The sequence below is a fragment of the Barbus barbus genome (assembly GCF_936440315.1).
Source record: "Barbus barbus genome assembly, chromosome: 25".
NCBI lineage: Eukaryota > Metazoa > Chordata > Actinopteri > Cypriniformes > Cyprinidae > Barbus > Barbus barbus.
In genome coordinates, this window is record NC_136753.1 from 10,062,312 (window position 1) to 10,083,665 (window position 21,354).

The window sequence follows — 21,354 nt, forward strand, 5'->3', positions numbered from 1 at the left end:
CCTGGGTTTATGAAGTAAGAACAGATAAAATAGTAATATGTTCTGACTCAACGGCAGTTCTTATGAGTTTGCAATCATTGCAAACAAATCAAAGTGACATTTTATTCAAAATCATGATTACATTATATAGTATAAAATAGATAGGAATAACAACTCATTTATGTGGGTACCAGGACATGTAGGAATTCAGGGAGTGAGAAGGTAGACAAATGACCAAAGAATCCTTTGAAGCATGCAATATGAAATGGCAGACATATTGGAACAGATCGGCACAAAGGAGCAGAAAAGTAAAATCATTCATAACATAAGCAGAAGGGAAGACGACAAGTCATTTTCAAATCCTTACCATACATTACACATTATAGGGAAACATAATACAGGTTAATGTGATGTTTAATAGAGATGACAGTATAGCATGTTTTGATATAGCCTACTGCATTAAAAAGAGAATGAAAGAGTCTTAAAGTAGAATAACAGTCTTTAGGAAATGAAGAATTCACAATAAGTAATATACTAAATGATGGTCCAAGTGTATGAAAACAAATGGATGTAATCATGAGATTTATTAAGAATATTAAGGATGGTGTAATGTTAGGAGTATAGAAATCTTTCTCTTCAGAACGTGGTGGTATGCATCTATTAAGTTGGTCCACAGTTCGCCATAAAACATGTTTAAATGTTTGTACAGCATGATTTTTGTTTCTTGAATTAAAAAAACCCAAAGGAATAGTTAATGCAAAAAGTCATCATTTCCTCACCCTCTGTCCAATTGCATTCCAAGCAAGAGTTTCTTCTGCAGAACACAGTATATTTTGAAGAACGTTAGGATCCACACAACACTGGACCCCATTGACTTTCATTTTCTGGAAGAAAAAACAAACAAACATACAAACAAAAATGTTCAAAATACCATCTTTTGTGTTCCGCAGAAGAAAGAAATGTATACAGGGTTAAAAATGCATTTAAATGATAAGTTTCCACCAGTTTTCAACCAGCTTTGCATTGTTACAGTGTAGTGTATGTAAAGTAGAGGTGCCCAAATGTTTTAACTTACTATGAAGGGATAGAATTTTCACGTTAACCTGTACTCCACGATTAGCTGGATTATGTGCATTTGATTGTGGTTGGAGCTGAAATCTGCAGGATTAAGGTATGGTATCCCTTTCTTATAACGTTTCCCCTATGTAGGGTCACGGAAGTACATTCCAGTGTCTCAGGCCGAAGGCAGGGAAACATCCTTGACAGGTAACCAGTCCATCACAGAGCGAACATACAAAGATACACATTCACATAGAAGGGCAATTCATATTCTCCAATTCACATAACCTGCTTGACTTTGGATTGTGGAACCTGAACAACTCTCAAATGTTATACAGAAAGGAGTCCTCGCTCAACCTGGGGCCTAAATTGGGGACCTTTTTGCTGTGAGCCAATAGAATTTTAATACAATTAAATGCACAATTGTAGTTTTTAAATCACATGTACATGCATAAAATTGAAATGTTCACACATGAAATGTTCTTTCTAAAATAAGCTACGCCAAACAAAATTGGCAGTATAAGTCATTCCTAAACAAAGGAAGGATGCATTCAGTGGGCAGTGGTGTCAGTCTTACAAAGTGTCATTCTTAAAAGGTAACCGCTTAAAAGACAATACTGGAAATTACATTAGACTGTGAGTTCCAGCATACCTAGTACTAATAAACATTATTGATACCAAATGAGTTTTAAGAACCAAGAAGAACAGAGACTGGCAGAGCTCTCCAAATGTAAACTTTATTTAACCTAATTATTAAACCGATGCCATCAAGTTCACCTTGAACGCCCAATACAATACGCCAATGGAAAAGACACCAGATCAAGTGATCTTTCATTTGCATTCCCATAATTCGCATACATTCAGAACCAAAAACCTATAGAACAGCTTAACATTAAACTTGTAAGCTTATTGTTAAATCTCTCTTTTAAAGAAAGTGTTCATAAGTTTGATAATAATTTACTCTTTCTGAACTTGCTAAGAAGCTACGTAACAATTCAGTCATTATTTACAATATTATACTACACTAAAAATATTAGTAAATATGACACAGTCACATCTTTTCTATCCTTAATTGTTTTGTTGTTCAGTGTTTGAGAACAGTCTTTGAGCAAAAGAAATTAATTGCAAGTGAGTGGCGTATTTACCTTTACAGTGGACCAGCACTAATATATCTGAGCACAACTTTTCATACAATACAGATCATATTTTCTCACATGAAGGCTAAAGATTTAAACATACCTACATAAAAGTATCAGTCTTTAAAATTCCTTATTGATGAAATGTTAGAGGATGTGGTAAGAGATGATTAATTCCTTCAATCCTATGTTGGCACCTCAAATAAAAAAAGCTTCAAACATGCCAACAGATTAACATTAATCCAAAAAAAAATTGGCTAAACATTATTTGACCTGACTGGTTGAAACAGTGACACTACATGTTACAGGTCTGCTAGACTTGGTCTTACTACTCAAAATTTATGCATTTTAAAAAGTTAACAAAACAGACTCGTTCATACAGTATTTTCCAGTGACACTTACTTAACATTATGACAATTTACAATATCCTAATAACATGAAAATATTCTACAACATTTTACTACAGTGTCAGTCATGGTACGTTTTTGCAACTTTGCAAATGCTGAATCACATTTAAAATGTTACCAACAGTGAACAACTGGTAGATACAAAGCGAGGAGGTAGACAAACACAGAACATCTAATAGTGTTCTGCTGGAAGGCCATGACCAAGCAAGAGCTTGAACACGTGTGTTTTTCATAATCCTGCAGAAAAAAACCCTCCAGTGTGAGTGAAATGTATTCATACACTCAAAAAGGCATCCAAGCTTTTAAAAATAAAAAGGGGAAATGGGAATAACCCTATTCCATATATTAAAAAAAAATTAAATCCAAGACCATATTCAAGTTAAAGGCTACACCCTTTAGAAACCAACACATCACAGTACACTGTGGGTTTTAAATTTATCTTCATTAGTAGATTCCAATTTAATACAGCTAAATGGAACAGGATGTTTGTGTACGCCTGCTAAACATGGTAGCTTTGCAATTGATGCTGTACCTAAAGTACCTGTACCATGTGTTCATATAGCCACTCATCAGTGTCTTCACACATTACTTTGTCCATGATCACAAGTCTGTCACTTTATTTTCTACAGCTGCAGCGATCTGTTGAAGCCGGTAGCCGAGCTGCATCTTCTGAGCGGTGGTGTCTTCCTCTAAGGCAGTGATAATCTAACATAAACATACAGGAAAGAGGAATTAAATTAGAGCACAGATACGTACATTTTTAATAGCAGCAGAAGCATAGTCTTTAAAAAAAAGTATTGTTCTACTAAAAGTGGTAACATGGTCACTCTTTATTTAGCTATTAGCAAACCATTAACTACGACATTTGCCTCAAACTCCTAATTTGTTGCTTATTAACAGTTAGTAAGGTAGTTAAGTTTAGGTGTTGGGTGGTATTAGGGACGTAGAATATGGTCATGCAGAATATGTGCTTTTTTGTGCTTTAGTACTAATAAACAGCCAATATAACAATAGGCGTGCTAATAAACAGCTAGTTAATAGGGAGAATTGGTCCCTATACTAAAATCGGTAACGCTTTACAATGTCTCATTTGTAATGCATTAGCTAACAGGAACAAATAAGTAATATACAACATCTTATAAAAAATTTTAGATTTTTTTTTTTTGTTTAAAGGAGTCATGTGACGTTGCTAAAAAGAACATTATTTTGTGTATTTTGTATTATTTATGTATTTATGCAGTTTAAGGTTAAAAAAACAACATTATTTTCCACATACTGTACATTATTGTCGTTCCTCTATGCTCCGCCTTTCTGAAACATGTCAATTTTTACAAAGCTCATTGTTCTGAGAAGCGAGGCGTGCTCTGATTGGCCAGCTATCCAGTGCGTTGTGATTGGCCGAATACCTCAAGCATGAGACGGAAATGTTACGCCCCTTACCGTATTGTGATGCCGTGTCCCGGCGCGATGACATAAAAACATTAAAACCCATTATAAACGAGGCATTTGTTGCATCCAGTGGGGACCCAGTGGGGACATAATTACTGAATATAAATGACTTATACTGTCTGCATTTGTGATCGGAGAAACGACAAACAACAAGCACTACTCTACACTGCTCAAAACTTTGAATCGTAAGTGGCAAATTCTTTAAATAAGAAAACGTACTTACAGGCTGTGAGTCAGAAGCTTGCAAAGTTGCAATTGCCCCACTTTATAGAAACAGCCTTTGTGCATAGCTGGCAGGCTACTCTCAGGTTCAGGAAAATGAAGTCCTCCGTAAAATCCGTAAAATGCGCTGCACCCACTCTAATATTTGGGTTGAACTGTTCTGGAACAGTGTTGTAAATACAATTTAACCATTGATTTCTAGTTGTGTCCTCTTTTGGAAGCCCAAACAAAGTACTTTCGCTTTCACAACGAAACACAGCGTCTCCAAGACATATAGTGCTGGTGTAGTGCTGTATTCTGACCCCCGCCAGATTATTACCCCCTAGTATTGGTAGGTTTAGGGTTAGGTTTGGGGGAGGGGTTAGGATTAGGGGTGGGGTTAGGATTAGTTACCTGGCAGGGGAGACACCATAATCAAGAAGGCGGTTCACCCAGAACGAGGCTTGCCTTTTAAGGGGAAGTCGTGGCCTAATGGTTAGAGAGTCGGACTCGTAATCGAAAGGTTGCGGGTTCGAGTCCCCGGCCGGCAGGGATTGTAGGTGGGGGGAGTGTATGTCCAGCGCTCTCTCCACCCTCAATACCACGACTGAGGTGCCCTTGAGCAAGGCACCGAACCCCCAACTGCTCCCCGGGCGCTGCAGCATGGCTGCCCACTGCTCCGGGTGTGTGTTCACGGTGTGTGTATTTGTTCACTACTCACTGCTGTGTGTGTGTGCACTTGGATGGGTTAAACGCAGAGCACCAATTTCGAGTATGGGTCACCATACTTGACAATACGTCACGACTTTTATTAGGCAATCAGGTAGCAATTTCAACAAGGGGGGTAATAATTTGGCAGGGAGTCGAAAATGGCAGCAACAATAGTACAGCGAGAATAATAGTTCCGCCTCCTTTCATTGAGTATACATTTGGGCGGTGTTTTGCAAATCTTCCCACACCGTGACGTAGACATGACGGGGGGGTCATGTTTAAATGAGCCATATTAGAGGAGTCTTAACTTTTATAAAGAATATCTCTTTGGTTTTGAGACTGTAGTCTTCGCAACTTCAGGAATCTTATCTATGCACAAACAGCTTGTAACACTCCAAAGAGAAAGGAAAACTTGAAATCGCATCATATGACCCCTTTAAGATATTATTAATTCTCTTATCCTCACCCAGCATGGAATTATTTGATCAAAAACGTATTAAACCAGTAAAATTGTAAAATATAATTTAAAATAACTATTTTAATGTAAATTTAAATGCTAATATTTAGATTTCAATTTTATTATTTAAAAATGTAAAGATGTTTTTTTCCTGGCATGGCAAAGCTTTGAGTACTATATTATCCTTCATAAATCATTCTAATATCCCAATCTAGTGCAATAAATATGTACAATTATTACTAATGTTGAAAACAGTTGCGCTGCTTAATATTTTTTTGTGGAAACCATGGTACATTTTTTACAGTATTCCTTGATGAAGATAAAAGTTCAACAGAACAGGTTTGAAATGTGTTTTTTTTTTAATAACAAGTTTTTACAATCACTCTATTTAATGAATCCTTGCTGAATTAACGTATTAATTTCTTTAAAGAAAATCTTACTGACCCTAAACTTGAGAACAGTAGCTAGTGTATATTTTTAAAGCATACTTTAGTTTAGGGACCGATTCTCACTATTAACTAGTTACTTATTTGTATTCATATTACTAGCATATTGGCTGCTTATTAGTTGTCATGAATCTGGTCCATGCATTTCCGGTTAATCACCACCAGAGGTCACCCACTCACCGCATGGACTCTTGCACTTCACTACAATCCCCATCATTCATTGCACTGACGACACACAGCTGTTTTCACCGATTACACAGCTGATCACACTAATCACTCAGGCTTTATAAACCATGGACTTCCTCTTGCTAGATGCCGAGTATTGTTTAGCACATATCCTAGCGATAGCTACTCTACAGAGCGCACTCAGTTGTTCTAGTCTTGCCTGCCTGCTTCCTTGTGTTTTGATATTTACCCGTGTTTCCTGGATTAACCCTTTGCTTTACCGTTCGGACTCTGTTTGCACCTCGTTTGGATTATTGCTTGTGTACCTGGATTATCTCTCTGCCTTGCCCTATTGGATATTGTTCGCCAATCGTGGACTCACGCTTGCCCTAGGATCACTCTTGTGTCTTGCCCGTGCCATATCTGTTTGCCGTTGTTTGACCCTGCCTGTGTATGGACTATGTTTATAAATAAAAGCTTGCACATGGATCCGCACGCCTCACATCTTGTTCGCCCCGTTACATTAGTACTTATAAAGCACATATTAATGTTTTATTCTGCATGACTATATTTTCAATCCCCTAATCCTACCCCATACCTAAAATTAACAACAACATTACTATTAATAAGCAGCAAATTAAGTTTACTGAGGCAAAAGTCATAGTTATTAGTTGGTTAAAGAGTGAGAATTGATCCACAAACTAAAGTGTGACTCAATATATTAGTAAATGTTGAAATTACCATTAAGATTAATGAATGCTGTAAAGTACATGGTTAGTTCATGTTCATTTATAGTAGTTAACTGATGTTAACAAACAGAATCTTTTTGTAAAGTATTAGCCTAAGAGCTTATACAATGTCTTACAATATATCTTAGCCTGTCATGACTCACCTGATCGTAGTATTTGTTGATGTACTTATAGAGCTCATGCAGGGCCACCAGGTAATTTAATTCTCCAGAGTAATTCTGACAGTCAAAACAAATGTGGAGTGCAAATCTTTTAACAATATTTGCATGTGCTACAAAACACTATTAATAACCCCCCATCTCTAACCCATAACAAATTTACTTCAGTCAGTATGACTTTTTCAAACCTGAAAGAAGGTAAACTGGTGACAGACATACCCTGGAGAGCTCAGCAAGAGCGGAGTTCATCTCCTGATCGCTGGCAGAGATGGTCTGCTTGATGTCTGCATAATATCTGTGTAACAAAAATAGTGAGATTCAGAACAAGATGACTTTCCAATATGGCCTTTAGAGAAGTAAAGCAGTCCAAGGTAATGTTACCGTTCAACCATCTGTTTATAGCGAGGGATATCTCTGGCATACAGCAACTTATTAATAGGTGAATCCTGGATAATTAAAAGGAATAAAAATTAAAATTTCAGCCACGTCAGTATTCCACTCTATTGGCTTCCTGTTCCTTTATCTGTTTGTCTCTTACCCTGCCAAGTTTATGCTCTGTGGTAGTGCAAGAGTCCATGAATGTTTGAGCAATAACTGACAGAACCGCGTCCACATTATCTGACACCTGCACATCGAAGATGAACTGAGGGTTCTTTACAATGTTTATCCAGAACCGCAGAGGCAAACTAGAACCAAGAGACAACCAAATCAGATCATCAAGAAAATTTTAAACTATTACTTTACTCCTTGGTGGATACTTGATTGTTTAAACCCAGTTAGGGCTTTCAATATCTAATTCTATCATCAAGTACCTCCAAATTATACTTAGGATGAAGCTATAGTTGACAAAACAGAAACTTTTGTTCATCTTCGGGACACAAATAAAGATATTAATTCTCTTAACATTTTTCTCCATCCATTCAAAGTCCAAACAACTATTTTATGCAGAAAATGAACAAAAGTCTTAGTTTGGAACCACATGAGTGCAAGTAAATGACAGAATTTTAATTTTTAAGACCAAAGAAAAAAGATGAAAATGAATGACAGTTATTTTTGTGGACATGCATTAACCTACAAGTTACACCATCATTCCAGATTGTCTTTTAGCATTTTCAATGGTTAAATCTTTTACGAAGTTAATTTGTACCTGTTAGTCTTCCAGATGTGAATAGTTTCAGAGTCTAAAATGCCATGGCGCACTGCCTGATCATCTAGCAAGTCAAAGAAATATTTGATTGCCAGAGGAACCGGCTGACTAGTGCTTAGAATAACAGTGAACAGATCATCCACAAACTTCTGCAGTGTACCCTACAGAATGACAAAGACACAACATGTAAAACGGTGCATGTATTCAGCCATACCTAGTCAAGTCACCTTTATTTATATAGCGCTTTTAACAATACAGATTGTGTCAAAGCACTTAACAGTATCAAACTGGAGGATAGAGTGTCAGTAATGTATAATAAGATTAAACATTCAATTTTCAGTTAAAGGCATTTCATTATTGAATTCAGAGATGTCATTGTCTAGCTCAGTTTAGTTTAAATAGTATCTGTGATTGTGATTGATAATCGCTAGAAATTAAGTGTCCCCAACTGAGCAAGCCAGAGGCGACAGCGGCAAGGAACCAAAACTCCCTCTGTGACAGAATGGAGAAAAAAAACCTTGGGAGAAACCAGACTCAGTCGGGGGGGGGGCAGTTCTCCTCTGGCCAGGATATTATTGTTTATTTATTGTTTGCTTATTGTTTTAATTAAAATTTTAAATGTATAAATGTATTATATTTCTATTTTTATATTGTTGCAATTCCTAACAATAATAGTATTATGTAGTTCTGTATTTTATTATATTTTTAGTTATTTGTTTTATTTTAAGTTTTATTGTATTTGATACCAAATGGAAAGAGTTGTGGTATGAGTTTGGCTTCTCCTTTATGCTTTTATCAATATCTTTAGGGTGTGTAAACACACGTTTAAGCTACCTTCATTGACAGTAACCGTGTGAGATAGATCTCTGGTATTGTCTTGGCTCTTTCCCGTTCTTTTAAACTGCCTCGTCTGTGTTTGGGTAACTCTGGCTCCTCACTGGCTTTCACTAGATGCCACATTCTCACTCCTCCCTCATCTGCATCCTCTAGCATGGGCGTCTCTGTGTAGGGAGAATAAAAGACAATAAAATAAAGCAATATATTCAGGTGTCGAAAAGAGAACACAAAGCCTCATTCATTTTTAATTTTCTTAAACAATACTGTATTGTTTCAAGATTAGTCTAAAAAAATAATGAAAAACAGCCCTGTGTGTTGCATGTCTGTGTGTACAGTGGGAAAAAAATTATTTGATCCCCTGCTGATTTTGTACGTTTGCCACTGACAAATTAATGATCAGTCTATAAATTTAATGGTAGGTTTATTTGAACAGTGAGAGACAGTATAACAACAAAAAATCCAGAAAAACGCTTTTCAAAAAAGTTATAAATTGATTTGCAGTCAAATAAGTATTTGATCCCCTATCAATCAGCAAGATTTCTGGCTCCCAGGTGTCTTTTATACAGGTAAGAAATATACAGGTAAGAAACTTACCTGTATAAAAGACAACCTGTCCACAGAAGCAATCAATCAATCAGATTCCAAACTCTCCACCATGGCCAAGACCAAAGAGCTGTCCAAGTATGTCAGGGACAAGATTATAGACCTACACAAGGCTGGAATGGGCTACAAGACCACCACCAAGCAGCTTGGTGAAAAGGTGACAACAGTTGGTGCGATTATTCGCAAATGGAAGAAACACAAAATAACTCTGTCAATCTCCCTCAGTCTGGGGCTCCATGCAAGATCTCACCTCGTGGAGTTTCAATGGTGGCCAACTACAAGAAACGTCTGACCTCTGTGATTGTCAACAAGGGTTTTGCCACCAAGTATTAAGTCATGTTTTGCAAAGGGGTCAAATACTTATTTATACGATTTATAAATTTTTGAAAAACGTTTCTGGATTTTTTGTTGTTATTCTGTCTCTCACTCAAATAAACCTACCATTAAAATTATAGACCAATCATTTCTTTGTCTGTGGTCAAACGTACAAAATCAGCAGGGGATAAAATAATTTATCAAATAATTTTTTTCCCACTGTATCTTTGAACATTTGAACACTTTGCATAGCCACATGCAATATACTGTACTCACTCTCTCCTGCAATGTAATCATGGATATCATGGTGAATGTGTTTGCTATTGCGCGGCACCAAAGCTACAGTTGCTCCATCTGGAACCTGAAATCCCAAAAATGCATGAGGAATAGAAGTTAAAAATGTTACCTATACTTTATGTCATGTTACTACGGAATATTTGACATGTGTACATTAATTTAAATATGTGCCACTCAAATGAGGATAGTCCCAATTCGGTCCTCCACTTTCAAACAGAAATATGCTGTTGATCAAAGTCGCATGACCACCTTGAATCCAATGCAAAAACATGCATTGGAAATTTTAATCCTCATGCAAATTCCAAATGACTTCTATTGAAATAAGTGGATTTTGCACAGAAAATGTGATTCAAGAGGATTTGTAAGGCATTGTTTTTTTTTTTTTGTAAAGCACTTCAGTTGAATGGTATACAGCAATTTGTGTTTTAAAGATTGCATTGTACCTTATAATGCTGGAGCGTGTTGAGGCGTTTCCAGTTGCCCTGAACCACAGATGTTAGATCTTCATCTGAGAGGATTAGGTGACCTGCTACACCAGACCGCCATTCTGGGAATGCCCAAGGAACAACGAAAACCAGATGTAATGTCAAAGACATATAAATTTCGAAAAGAACTAAAGAATGAATGAATATGACATAGAAAGGACACAGCTGATATGTTTGAGAGAGTGCAGACATGTATAAACGTTCTCACCTAGGTCCACAGAGTCAGCGTGTGGTCTATGAGAGTATGAGGTGCCCTTGTACGCCTGGTCTAGTATCTTCTCCTTCACCTGGGTTATAGTGTCACAGTCTAAAACCTTAGCAGCAACTGGCTGAGTCTCATTCACACCTATTCCCTGCATTAAGACATTCACTGTCTAAAGTGAAAAAAGAATTAAAAAAAAGAATCAAGTATTTTTTTTTTATTAAATCACATTTCCATTATCTACATTTTATACAAGAACAACAACAAAAATCCACCTATGTTTCTGTAATACATTTTTAAACTGATTTTCTCTTCAAGACCATGGGTTCTGGTTAATAATGATCTGTTTAAATTGCACATCTTTCACATCTATGATAAAACCAGCAAAAAGTTTATCAGAACCAGAGAACTGGATCTAAACTAGGCAATTACAATCATCCTTCAATTATTCTCATAAGGCAGAAACCCAGGGTTAAAAAACTTACTGTGAGAACAATGTTAATTCTATATTAATACACTAATGAGCCAAAACATTACGACCACCACCTGTCTAACATGCCGTTAGCCCTCATTGTGCTGCCGAAACAGCACTCACGCATCAAGTCATGGTGCCAGATACCACTACCTTCAAGGAGTCCAAGACATTATCGGTAGGTTGGTTGAGCCACCATGGATTGAACTGGTTGGTCCAGCACATGCCACAAATGCTCAGTCAGATTAACATAAAAAGAAATTGGAGATCAGGACAACACTCGAACTCTTCATTACCCTTCTTTAAACCACTCCTGAACAATGTGTCCACCGTATCAAGGCGCAATATCCTACTGAACCATCAGGGAATGCCACAGTCATGAAAGGTTTACCTGGACTGCAATGAGGTTTATGTTGGTGGTATGTGGCGTGTAAACATTAATTGCAAAAAACAAGGTTTCCCAGCAGAACATTGCCCAGAACTTCACAGACCCTCAAGCAGCTTGTCAACTTCTTGTAGTGCATCCAGGGGCCCATACTTCGTACATCGCTTATTACATCTGAGATGATTTGAAAGATGCCAGATCTTCCAATCCTGATAACGGACCTCTGGCTAATTTGGTTCTTCAAACGAATTTGCGTATTTGATTACAATATCTGGATTAAGTTGTCTAAAATTACTGCGATTACTAAGATTACTCTTGTCCCCCGAAAAGGGCAGATGTATCGATACTCGAAACACGATCAGCAATACAGCGATTGGTTGGCGGCAAGACAGCAATGTAATGAAATCATATAATTTTTAAAAAAGACACCTGACTAAAAAAATTGACATATTTCTGGACCTTGATAAGGAAACAGTCAAGCAAACAAAACTACATAACTGTTATAACAGATAAATGAAATATGCATGGTTTTTCATTTATTTGTATTTTTTTACATGATTCCCAATTATTATATTTCTAGTATTTGTACAGGCGTTACATTTTTTTTTCAATGTTGTAATTACCAATTCATTTTTATGTTTGAAGCAGTTTTGTTATGTGACAGCATTAATTCTTAAGTTTCTTATGGGTCAAGATCATGTTATCTGCATCTCCTGCACTCCATCAAGCCTCTCCCATAATATCTGTCACCACTCAAATTAATGCACAGCTCAGATTAACTGTATAGCATGTGTGTAATACTCCAAATACAATTATAAACTAATTATTACATTACTAATAAATCTTTCGATGAGTAAAACTAGCGGTGTCTATAGTATTATAGACTATACAACATCATTATATTATTTTCAAATTAATTTTTTAATTATTATTATTTTAAATTATTGTCCCTGGACCAGTAGGGTAATCTTGTAATAAAGTAGCAGTTACATGAAATAAGCCTGCTCCCGAGCAGGTTTAAGCTTATGGACCTGTTGCTATGACAGCAACTCCAGGATAAGCTTCGAAGAACCAAATGATCCAAGATCAAGTGAAATAGTCAACAATCAAATAACCGAGTTAGCAACGTACGAAGAACGGGCCCCTGGTGTCAATAAATCCCTAAATAAATGTGATGCAAAAGAAAACAGGGCTCATTAGACCAGAATACTTCCACTGCCCCAATGTCAGTTCTCTTGTTCGTGTACCCATTCTAAGGGGTTTTGGCTATGGACAGGAGTCCTCATGGGCACTCTGACCAGTCTACATCTACACAGAACCATCATTAAAATTGTAGACACATGGACCTTCTACCATCAAAGAGCCCTGGACGCCCAACAAGCTGTCACCAGTTTGAAGTTTGACCCTTCTCAGACCATTGTTGGTAGGTTCTCAAAAATGCTGCTCAGGAGCACCCTACAAGCATTGCTGTTCCAACAATTCGGCCCTTGTCAGATTGCACTCAGATCTTTATTCTTGCCCATCTCTCCTGCACTAATACATTGATTAAATGAACTGATTGTTCATTTACAATATAAATTACCAGACTTTCACATGTGTTAGATGATGATTAAAAAATATTCACTTCACCTATGAGTGGTCATAATGTTTTGGCTCATCAGTGCATGTAAAAACAGTAAGACTTTATTTTACAGTATCCTTTGTTATACATGTTACATGTACTTACTACAGTAATAACAGTAAATTGGTCATAATTACAAGCAAATAACACCATACCAAACTCTAATCTTAATCCTATACACCTTAGTCAGGTTAGATGCCATGTTAAATTGAATGCAGATGAAAAACAAGGCTGTAAGGGATAGGCTTGACTCTTTACAATGACACACACTGTACAAAAGATTCTAGATCACAATTTTCCCAACTGACAACTTTCAAAACTGTTTTATGGAGTTTTTGGACTTTTTTTTATCAGCTGAACAATCAATATGTTGTTAAACAACAGCAGAATCCATTAAACACACTGTACTTCTATCCCTCACAGCTTCGTTTTCATTCCTGTCCAAAATTAAATATGGTGCTACCTTCACTAAGGTCTATATAATAGGGCTGCAACTAACGATTATTTTGATAATCGATTAGTTGGCCGATTATTCTTTCGATTAATCGATTAAAAAAAATATTGACCAAAAAAAACACTATTCCACATTCTGCCCAATGTCCTTCAAACAAACGTGACAACTGAATGCTATGAAAACATACAGTGCTTAATTTATTAGACCACTTATAATAAAGAGAAAACATATTTTAGAAATTTGTCAAAAATTTGTTTAAATTTAAAAATGTTATTGTCATTTATTGGACATAATAAAAAATGTCCTCATAACAGCTTGCATTCTTGCTGGTATTGTTTATGTGATTTTTGACTGCAATTGGGTATCGCGAAAAAAAATACTCAAATAAAAAATACAAAAAAAAAAAAAGTGCTCTGGTTTTCTTTCATAGATAACAGCAATAATGATATTATAGCATTAAAAATAGCCTACTACTGTTACTAAAGAGCTTACATATATTGGAGTACTAACCAGTACAGAAAGCCGAAAAATGATTTTGGTTATCACCAATACTGTTACTTTAGAGCAGCAGTGGCACAAACCTTACATAAACACATTGTTAAAAAACTTACATAAATTTGTTAAGCATTGTAAAAATTGAATATAGTTTAAACCTCTATTAAAAATTAAAATAATAAAGATAATAATAAAGACGAATAAAAACACAAACTCAGTGTTAACCAACAGGTAAGAGTAATGTTCTGCAGGAACTACTTTGATCACAGTCACCTCGTCATTTCTTTATCCTGTAAAAGGCCGTTATGGAGCGTCTCATGTTTATATTCAGACAGACAATTACACGCTGTTTTCCCTTTAAAGTTCCTACTCTCATAAAATATTTTAATTTATTTTAAACCTTAAATTAACTTTCAACAACAGATAATTCAGCACAATGGATATGTTTGCGCTGAAAAGCCTATTAATTGTCTCCCTCTCTACTGTGTTCTGTCCGTCTGACGCGCGTGCGCGCGCCCGCCGCTCATTCGGTATTTTAAACTTAATACAGACTGTCAGGACGGACCTTTATGCAAAAATGGAAATGCTCGCGTGAATTTGTGGCATTTATAGATAAGGATATGACCGTAAACTGAACGTTTTTGCGCTGAGGACGCACACGCATCTGTCAAAGCGCCTGACAGGACAAGCCATTACTCTTATGCATTAACTTAAAGCTTAAAATAAAGAATTATCATGTTTTGGGCAGCTTGGATCACGTGCTTCTCCGGCAGAATCTCATTCTGTTTCCTCCACTATTTTTAGATGCATTTTGTCCATAGAAATGCATTATTCAGTGCCGTAATTTGACTAACCAGCTGAAGTTGGACGTGCACTGTGGGCAGACCCGATTAATCGATAATGAGAATCGTTGTCGATGATTTTCATAATCGATAATAATCGATTTTATCGATTAGTTGTTGCAGCCCTACTATATAATACATTTTGTTTGTTACTATTACTCAGTACTTACTAGTGTAATTACACTAACAATGACACCTTAAAATAAAGCGTAACCAAACATTGTGACAGTTTGTGTGTGGACACAATCTGTGAGCTAAAATGGAGAATTTCAGTCATGCTATAGAAACTATTTTTTTACAAAAGGTTTTTGGCAGAAACAAACCAGACTAATGCACTAAAATGCACTGTGCAATACAAAGATTCAGTTCATGATAAAGAAATTTAAAAATTCTAACCAGGGTGTGGTATTCCAGATCCTCTCTTAGCAAGCGGTTATCATTTAAGGTGTATTTGGCTTTGCCAGTCACTGCATCCACAGGTCCTTTATCCACCTGGTGTTTAATTGCTCTGAAGAGCATGTAGAGAGGCTCACCAGCTGAATGCTGAACACAAGGAGCAGAAATACAATCATTTACACAATACAACATGGGTAATCTACTCAAAAACACAAAGAAATTCTTTCAAAATTCTATCAATTGTCATCAGATCTTCAAGGGCCTGAATGTTAAACTATCCTGCAATCTTAATTAGGACATTCTCAGGTTTTAGGAGGCTAATTACATTCTTGGACAATTGTTTTTCATTGTTAACAATCTAATCATATTTTTCAGAACTGCAAAAATAATTAGTAAGTGTCTCGCCTATAATGCATCTCATTTTATCCGATGTAAATTTATGTATTAAAAACCAAACAAGCCTACTAATTTTCATACGCACCCTTAAGAAAGAATAGAGGCAGATGGATATCCAGTTTGTCAGAAGCTTTTCAACTACCGTCTCAGTTCTGAGAAGATTAAAGTCTCAGTCATACAAACACTTTTTTTCAGAACAGTGAATATTATTAAATTAGTACTTCAAATGTCTGTTACTTACCTCCGGAGCATGAGTTTAGGGTTCTTGGCAATATACTGTTCCACCAGATCATTCAACAATGTTTTGAGTATGTCAGTGAAGTACTCTAGTTTACTGTGAAGAGCCACAGTGAGCAAAGAGGCCACATATCCTCTGTCTCTAGGTGAAAATGTCCTCTGGCTCTCAAGAGTGTGAATAAACTGTAGGAAAGAAACATGCAAGAATGAATATAAAAAGATGGAAAGAGTTATCCTTTAGTGCAGGGGTGCCCAATCCAGTTCCTGGAGATCTACCTACCTGCAAAGTTGAAATCCAACCTTGAATCAACACACCTGTCTCTAATTATCAAGTGCTCCAGAAAATCTTAATAAGCTGCTTCACTTGTGTTTGGGTTAAGGGTTAAACTAAAGCTGAACTTTACAGGAAGGTAGATCTCCAGGGACAGGACTGGGCACCCCTAATTTAGCGTATCCATTCACAACTTTTATAAAAACTGCAAACATTCAGTGATGCTCAAGGCGGCAAAATGATGCATTAAAGAGAACTGAAATTGATGGAGTGTAAATTTTTCTATCTTTTTCTTTTGTTTAAAGGTCTTGTTTAACTTAGTACTGAGTACTCAAAAGCTATAAAAGTTATTTACATGTTTCCCAGAGGACAAAAAAAAAGTACAATTTACCCTGATCATCAGGTTTAAAAAGAAACCAGCTTAATGCATGTTGCATGTTCATCTGAATGAGATGAACACTGATTAGTGACACTGTTACTGTTGAAAAGGGTTTCAAATATACAGAAGACTATCACAAAACATAAAAAGAGCCATGGATCATCTAGGTAATTACAGAGATTAAGAACAATAAAAGAGTATGTAAATTTGAATGGGGTCATTTTTGTAAATTTGTTTATTATTTTGTCACATGGACTATATGAAATCATCTGTTATGTGAAATAGCTGATGCATTTTATTTTAAGGTGCCACTTTTACAGTGTAATTACAAAAATAAGTACTGATTAATATCAATCAACAACATGTACTTACTATATGGTTATGGTTGGGGTTTGCATTAGGGTTAGTTCCTTTAATTATGCATGGCATGTGAGTGGCGGCCGGGGCTGAGACTTTGGTCCTTGTGCCCTGCAGCTCCTCTCCTAGATGGCTCGTCCTGGGCCTAAACTATGCCTTGCCCACGGAGGGCCCAGAGGCAGCCTTACAATATCTTACTCTTTTTAGCTTTATTATTATTATTATTATTATTATAATAATTATTTTCTCTCTATTATTAATATTATTATTATTTCGTTATTAATACTATGATTACTACTATTATTATTAGTATTATTATTATTATTATCATTACTATTCTGTCCTCTTTCTAATCCTCCAACTTTCCCCACATTTATTTATTTATTTTTTAATTAATTACTATCCTCTAATTTTTGTTATTAATGTTACTATTATTATTACTGTTATCATTACTGTTGTACTTTTTTTTTTTTTTTTTTTTTTTGATTAATTTATGAAATTTTTTGATTATTTTGTTTAGTATACTTCCAAACCCAACACCCAGTCACACACACACACACACACTCATACTCACACCAACCATGTTGGCTGTCATGTATGTTTTGTTGACCCTGGTTACTCTGTATCTGATTTGTCACCTGTAAATAGCATGTTTGTTTGCATAATAAAAAAAAAAAAAAAAAGAGACAGATCGCAAAAAAAAAAAAAAAAAAAAAATATATATTATGCATAATTTACTGTTGCAGTACATTTAACATGTAACAAGGACGCTGTAAAATAACATGCTAACTGTCAAAGTGCTGATGTAAAAAAATCCTAGTTTTTCATTCCATGTCTCAGAATGTGATTTTTTTTGTTTGTAAATCGACCTCTGTAACACCATAACATATTACTCAAGTCAGAACCACCGCTGCTCTTTCTAATGAACATGTCAAATCTGCCAGTGTACTTCTAAGTGTTTGGAAAACTGTGCTAAAGAGAATCTGAGGAGAAGTGAGCTGGGGGGGCAAAATCCATAGCCAGAAACTTGGTTTAAGTTGGGGACAGCAATCATTTTTATTAAATGTGCTCTTTTAACACGGACAGCAGGATGGATTTTTTTTTCTTCAAGTAATAGACGAGTCAAATTATATTTATATTGTCTTGCTATGAATGTGTAAAACATGTTCTTAATTTTCTTTTAAAACATTTTAAAGCAGTTAAGCAAAAACAAATAAATAAACAAAAATTATCAGTAGGGGATCGCGGATTGACAAAGATGGCTGTTGGGTGTTAAGAGTGTTTGGTCATCTTCAAAAACATTTCCCAAAACATTCCCTGTTTGTTATAATCAGGGTTTCTGCAGGATTTTTAAGCTCAAATTTAAGACCTGCACAAATAAAATGAATACCATATAAGGGGGGATAGGGCAATGTCTATAGCACCATATTAAACTGTAAAACAGCTGCCAAAAGCATTCACATACAAGTTTTCACAAATACAAAACGTTTTATAAAATGATAAACTTTACATTTCAGCCTTTAAACCATTTTTAAGAAAATGTCAAAAGTATTAATTATATTGATTTTAACAATTATCATCAATAAATTATTATATAAATTAAATAACATGAATTAGGGGGGTGTGAAATTGACTAAAAATGATATCTTGATATTTTCTGGGATTTTATCGATAACGATAATTAGACGATATTTTGCTGAGTGTGTTATTGTGCTGGTATCTTAAAGATTACCGTGGACAGCCGACCCCGACATGTTGCTCAGAGACACAAAACAGTGCTGTGACTGTGTTTGGAATTATTTTTGTTGGAGAAATAGAGCAAAAGCAGGAAATATGGTGTCTAAAACAAGTCTCTTAATATTAACTTCTTGTTTATAGAACTGTTGTATAAAATCAATATCACATTTGTAACCATGCTGATTTTTGGAGAAAAGTCTCTTCGTGTGATATTAACTATATGAAAAGATATAAGTATAGGCTATACATTTTCTGCCCCCATATCTTAAATTATGTGATCATTCTAAATGTATTTTAATAGACTGAATGGTGCAGTGAAACTCGTACGTGCACTAGTTTAACCTGTTAACTGATTCATTCTCTGCCAGCAGGTGTCACGTTTGGCAGAAATATTCTATGTATTCTAATATATTCTTTCCCCGGTAAAGACAGTAGGCTACACAAAGCAGCGCAGCACCGGACTTTGAACGTGCAGAGCTCATGTTTATTTACTGAAATCATAGCTTTCTGAAATTCAGTCTTCACATTCAGCCTTATCGCAATTCTGGACTTTCCGTCTCCAAATTTAAGACCTCTTGATCATAATTAAGACTTCCTTGTACAATTTAAGACTTTTTAAGGCCTTAAATTTGATACAACTGAATTTAAGACATTTTAATGCTTTTTAAGACCCCGTGGAAACCCTGATAATGTAATGGGTAATTCTCTGAGAAAACTGTCAAAGGAAAAAAAAAAAAAGTCTAAGTGAGGAAAAAATGATTTTAGCTACCTTTGTGAGGAAGAGTTTGCTGTTTAGGAGATTAGATAACTGAATGAGTCCTTGCTCCACTGTGGCCCGTCGACACTCCTGCACATCCAGGTCTCTGCGAAGTGGGGACTCGCGGTGTCCAGGGAAAAAGATGCGTTCAGCATACATACCGTACTCCAAGAAAGGAATCCCTGATCCAACCAGATCACTCGTCACATCCATCATTTCAGTCATCAGATCTGTGGAGGTTTAAGAGTCAAATCTATGATTATTAAAGGTCAGATTTTCATGAGAAATGGTTTGGGAAACTTTGGCTGAAATACTGCACTGGATAATTTGCAATTTGTTTAAACATTTTTAGAAGGGTTACATAATGTTTCTAATGACTATTAGTTCCAAATGGTATAATTTTACTGATTATCATTTTATCACTTTGATTGAATGATAGAATACATTTTGGCCTTGCTCACAGCTTTTCTTAGACTTAAAGGGTTAGTTCCCCCCAAAAATGAAAATTCGTTCATTTACTCACCCTCATGTCATTTCAAATATAGTAATTTCAAAAGAGTAAGTTAATGATGCCAATTTTCATTTCTTTGTGAGCCATCCCATATAAAATCATTAAAATTGATCCTAAATGTAGCCATAAATTACCTGTAAACTCTTTTTTGCAGCGGTCTCTCACACTTGTCTCTAGATTCTCCAGCTGGATCTGAACTTTCTTATAATCTCTCAGAGCCTGTTTACTCTTTCTCCTAAGTGGAAGAGATATCAGGGCACAAAATATCAGTTACGTTCATATACCAGTCTAGAAATGTTTCAATATTGATTTATTGCATTACTCACTAGTAGCAGGTAAGCATTAAACATGAAATGGGCATTCTGCTTTCTGATTTACACTCGGCAATTTATTCTAAAATGTGCATCTAAGAGTCATTTGTTAAATTATATTGCTATTTATCATTAATATTACTTTCATTAACAAGCTATACTCTTCATAGGGGAACTAACTTTTCCACAGCACTGTATTTAGCACAATCTCTCACATTACACATTACGTACACACCTGTATATAAACACGATGATAAGCACAATAAGAGCAACAAGAGAAGCAACTGTTCCAACCCCAATCTGTGCCACCAGTGGAAAGATGGAATGACTAGGAGAATCATACTGTATTTGTCCCAGTGAAAAGTTCAGGTTTCCCATATGCACCTGGAAACAGACACACACACACACACACACACACACACACCCTATTATACACCCCTATTCATGCAATATAATATCTGCTACAAAAAAAAAAGCACACAAAAAAAAATTACAGCTCCTTCATAACAGAAGATGTAAGTGAGAGGGTGTTGGTTTCATGCTTACTATAAATTCTGGAAAGGCCTCAGCTCCCTCTCGCTTGCGCCCGTGCCTGAGGGAAAGTGGGGGCTGCTGGGGTGGTGGCTCACAATAAAGGTCGTTATGTGTCAACGTTTTAACAGTACAAACTCCTTCACCAATCAGAGCTACTACTTCCTCTTTAAGGATGGCCAAGTCTAAATTCTTACCCTGTAGAAAGAAATGAAAAGGGGTCTAAGAAAAATAAGAATCATAAGATTAAGTTCCTAAACATGACAATAATGGTGGACTATATTAAGAATTATCAATCCATGCTGTGACTGGGCAATTAGACTCAACAATTCCAGTAAAAAGGTGCCTTAGAACTAATCAGTATTGACAGTCAGAAAAATACAAGAACTAACAAACAAA

General features: G+C 35.9%; 1 protein-coding gene across 1 annotated transcript in view; it reads right to left on the reverse strand.

The window, feature by feature from the left end:
* Window positions 1–1,754: 1,754 nt before the first annotated feature.
* Window positions 1,755–21,354, reverse strand: part of LOC306845193 (plexin-B1-like) — a 57,025-nt gene continuing 37,425 nt past the window's right edge. Inside the window, exons 22-38 of the mRNA XM_079377844.1 lie at window positions 20,971–21,153; window positions 20,660–20,808; window positions 20,248–20,348; window positions 19,615–19,832; window positions 16,106–16,284; window positions 15,950–16,016; window positions 15,469–15,615; window positions 10,810–10,975; window positions 10,560–10,663; window positions 10,096–10,180; window positions 8,899–9,065; window positions 8,065–8,225; window positions 7,456–7,603; window positions 7,299–7,363; window positions 7,137–7,212; window positions 6,903–6,977; window positions 1,755–3,286 (exon numbers count right to left, since the gene is read on the reverse strand). Coding sequence (XP_079233970.1) covers window positions 3,182–3,286; window positions 6,903–6,977; window positions 7,137–7,212; window positions 7,299–7,363; window positions 7,456–7,603; window positions 8,065–8,225; window positions 8,899–9,065; window positions 10,096–10,180; window positions 10,560–10,663; window positions 10,810–10,975; window positions 15,469–15,615; window positions 15,950–16,016; window positions 16,106–16,284; window positions 19,615–19,832; window positions 20,248–20,348; window positions 20,660–20,808; window positions 20,971–21,153 — 2,196 coding nt within the window. The 3' untranslated portion in view covers window positions 1,755–3,181. The remainder of the gene's footprint in view (window positions 3,287–6,902; window positions 6,978–7,136; window positions 7,213–7,298; window positions 7,364–7,455; window positions 7,604–8,064; window positions 8,226–8,898; window positions 9,066–10,095; window positions 10,181–10,559; window positions 10,664–10,809; window positions 10,976–15,468; window positions 15,616–15,949; window positions 16,017–16,105; window positions 16,285–19,614; window positions 19,833–20,247; window positions 20,349–20,659; window positions 20,809–20,970; window positions 21,154–21,354) is intronic.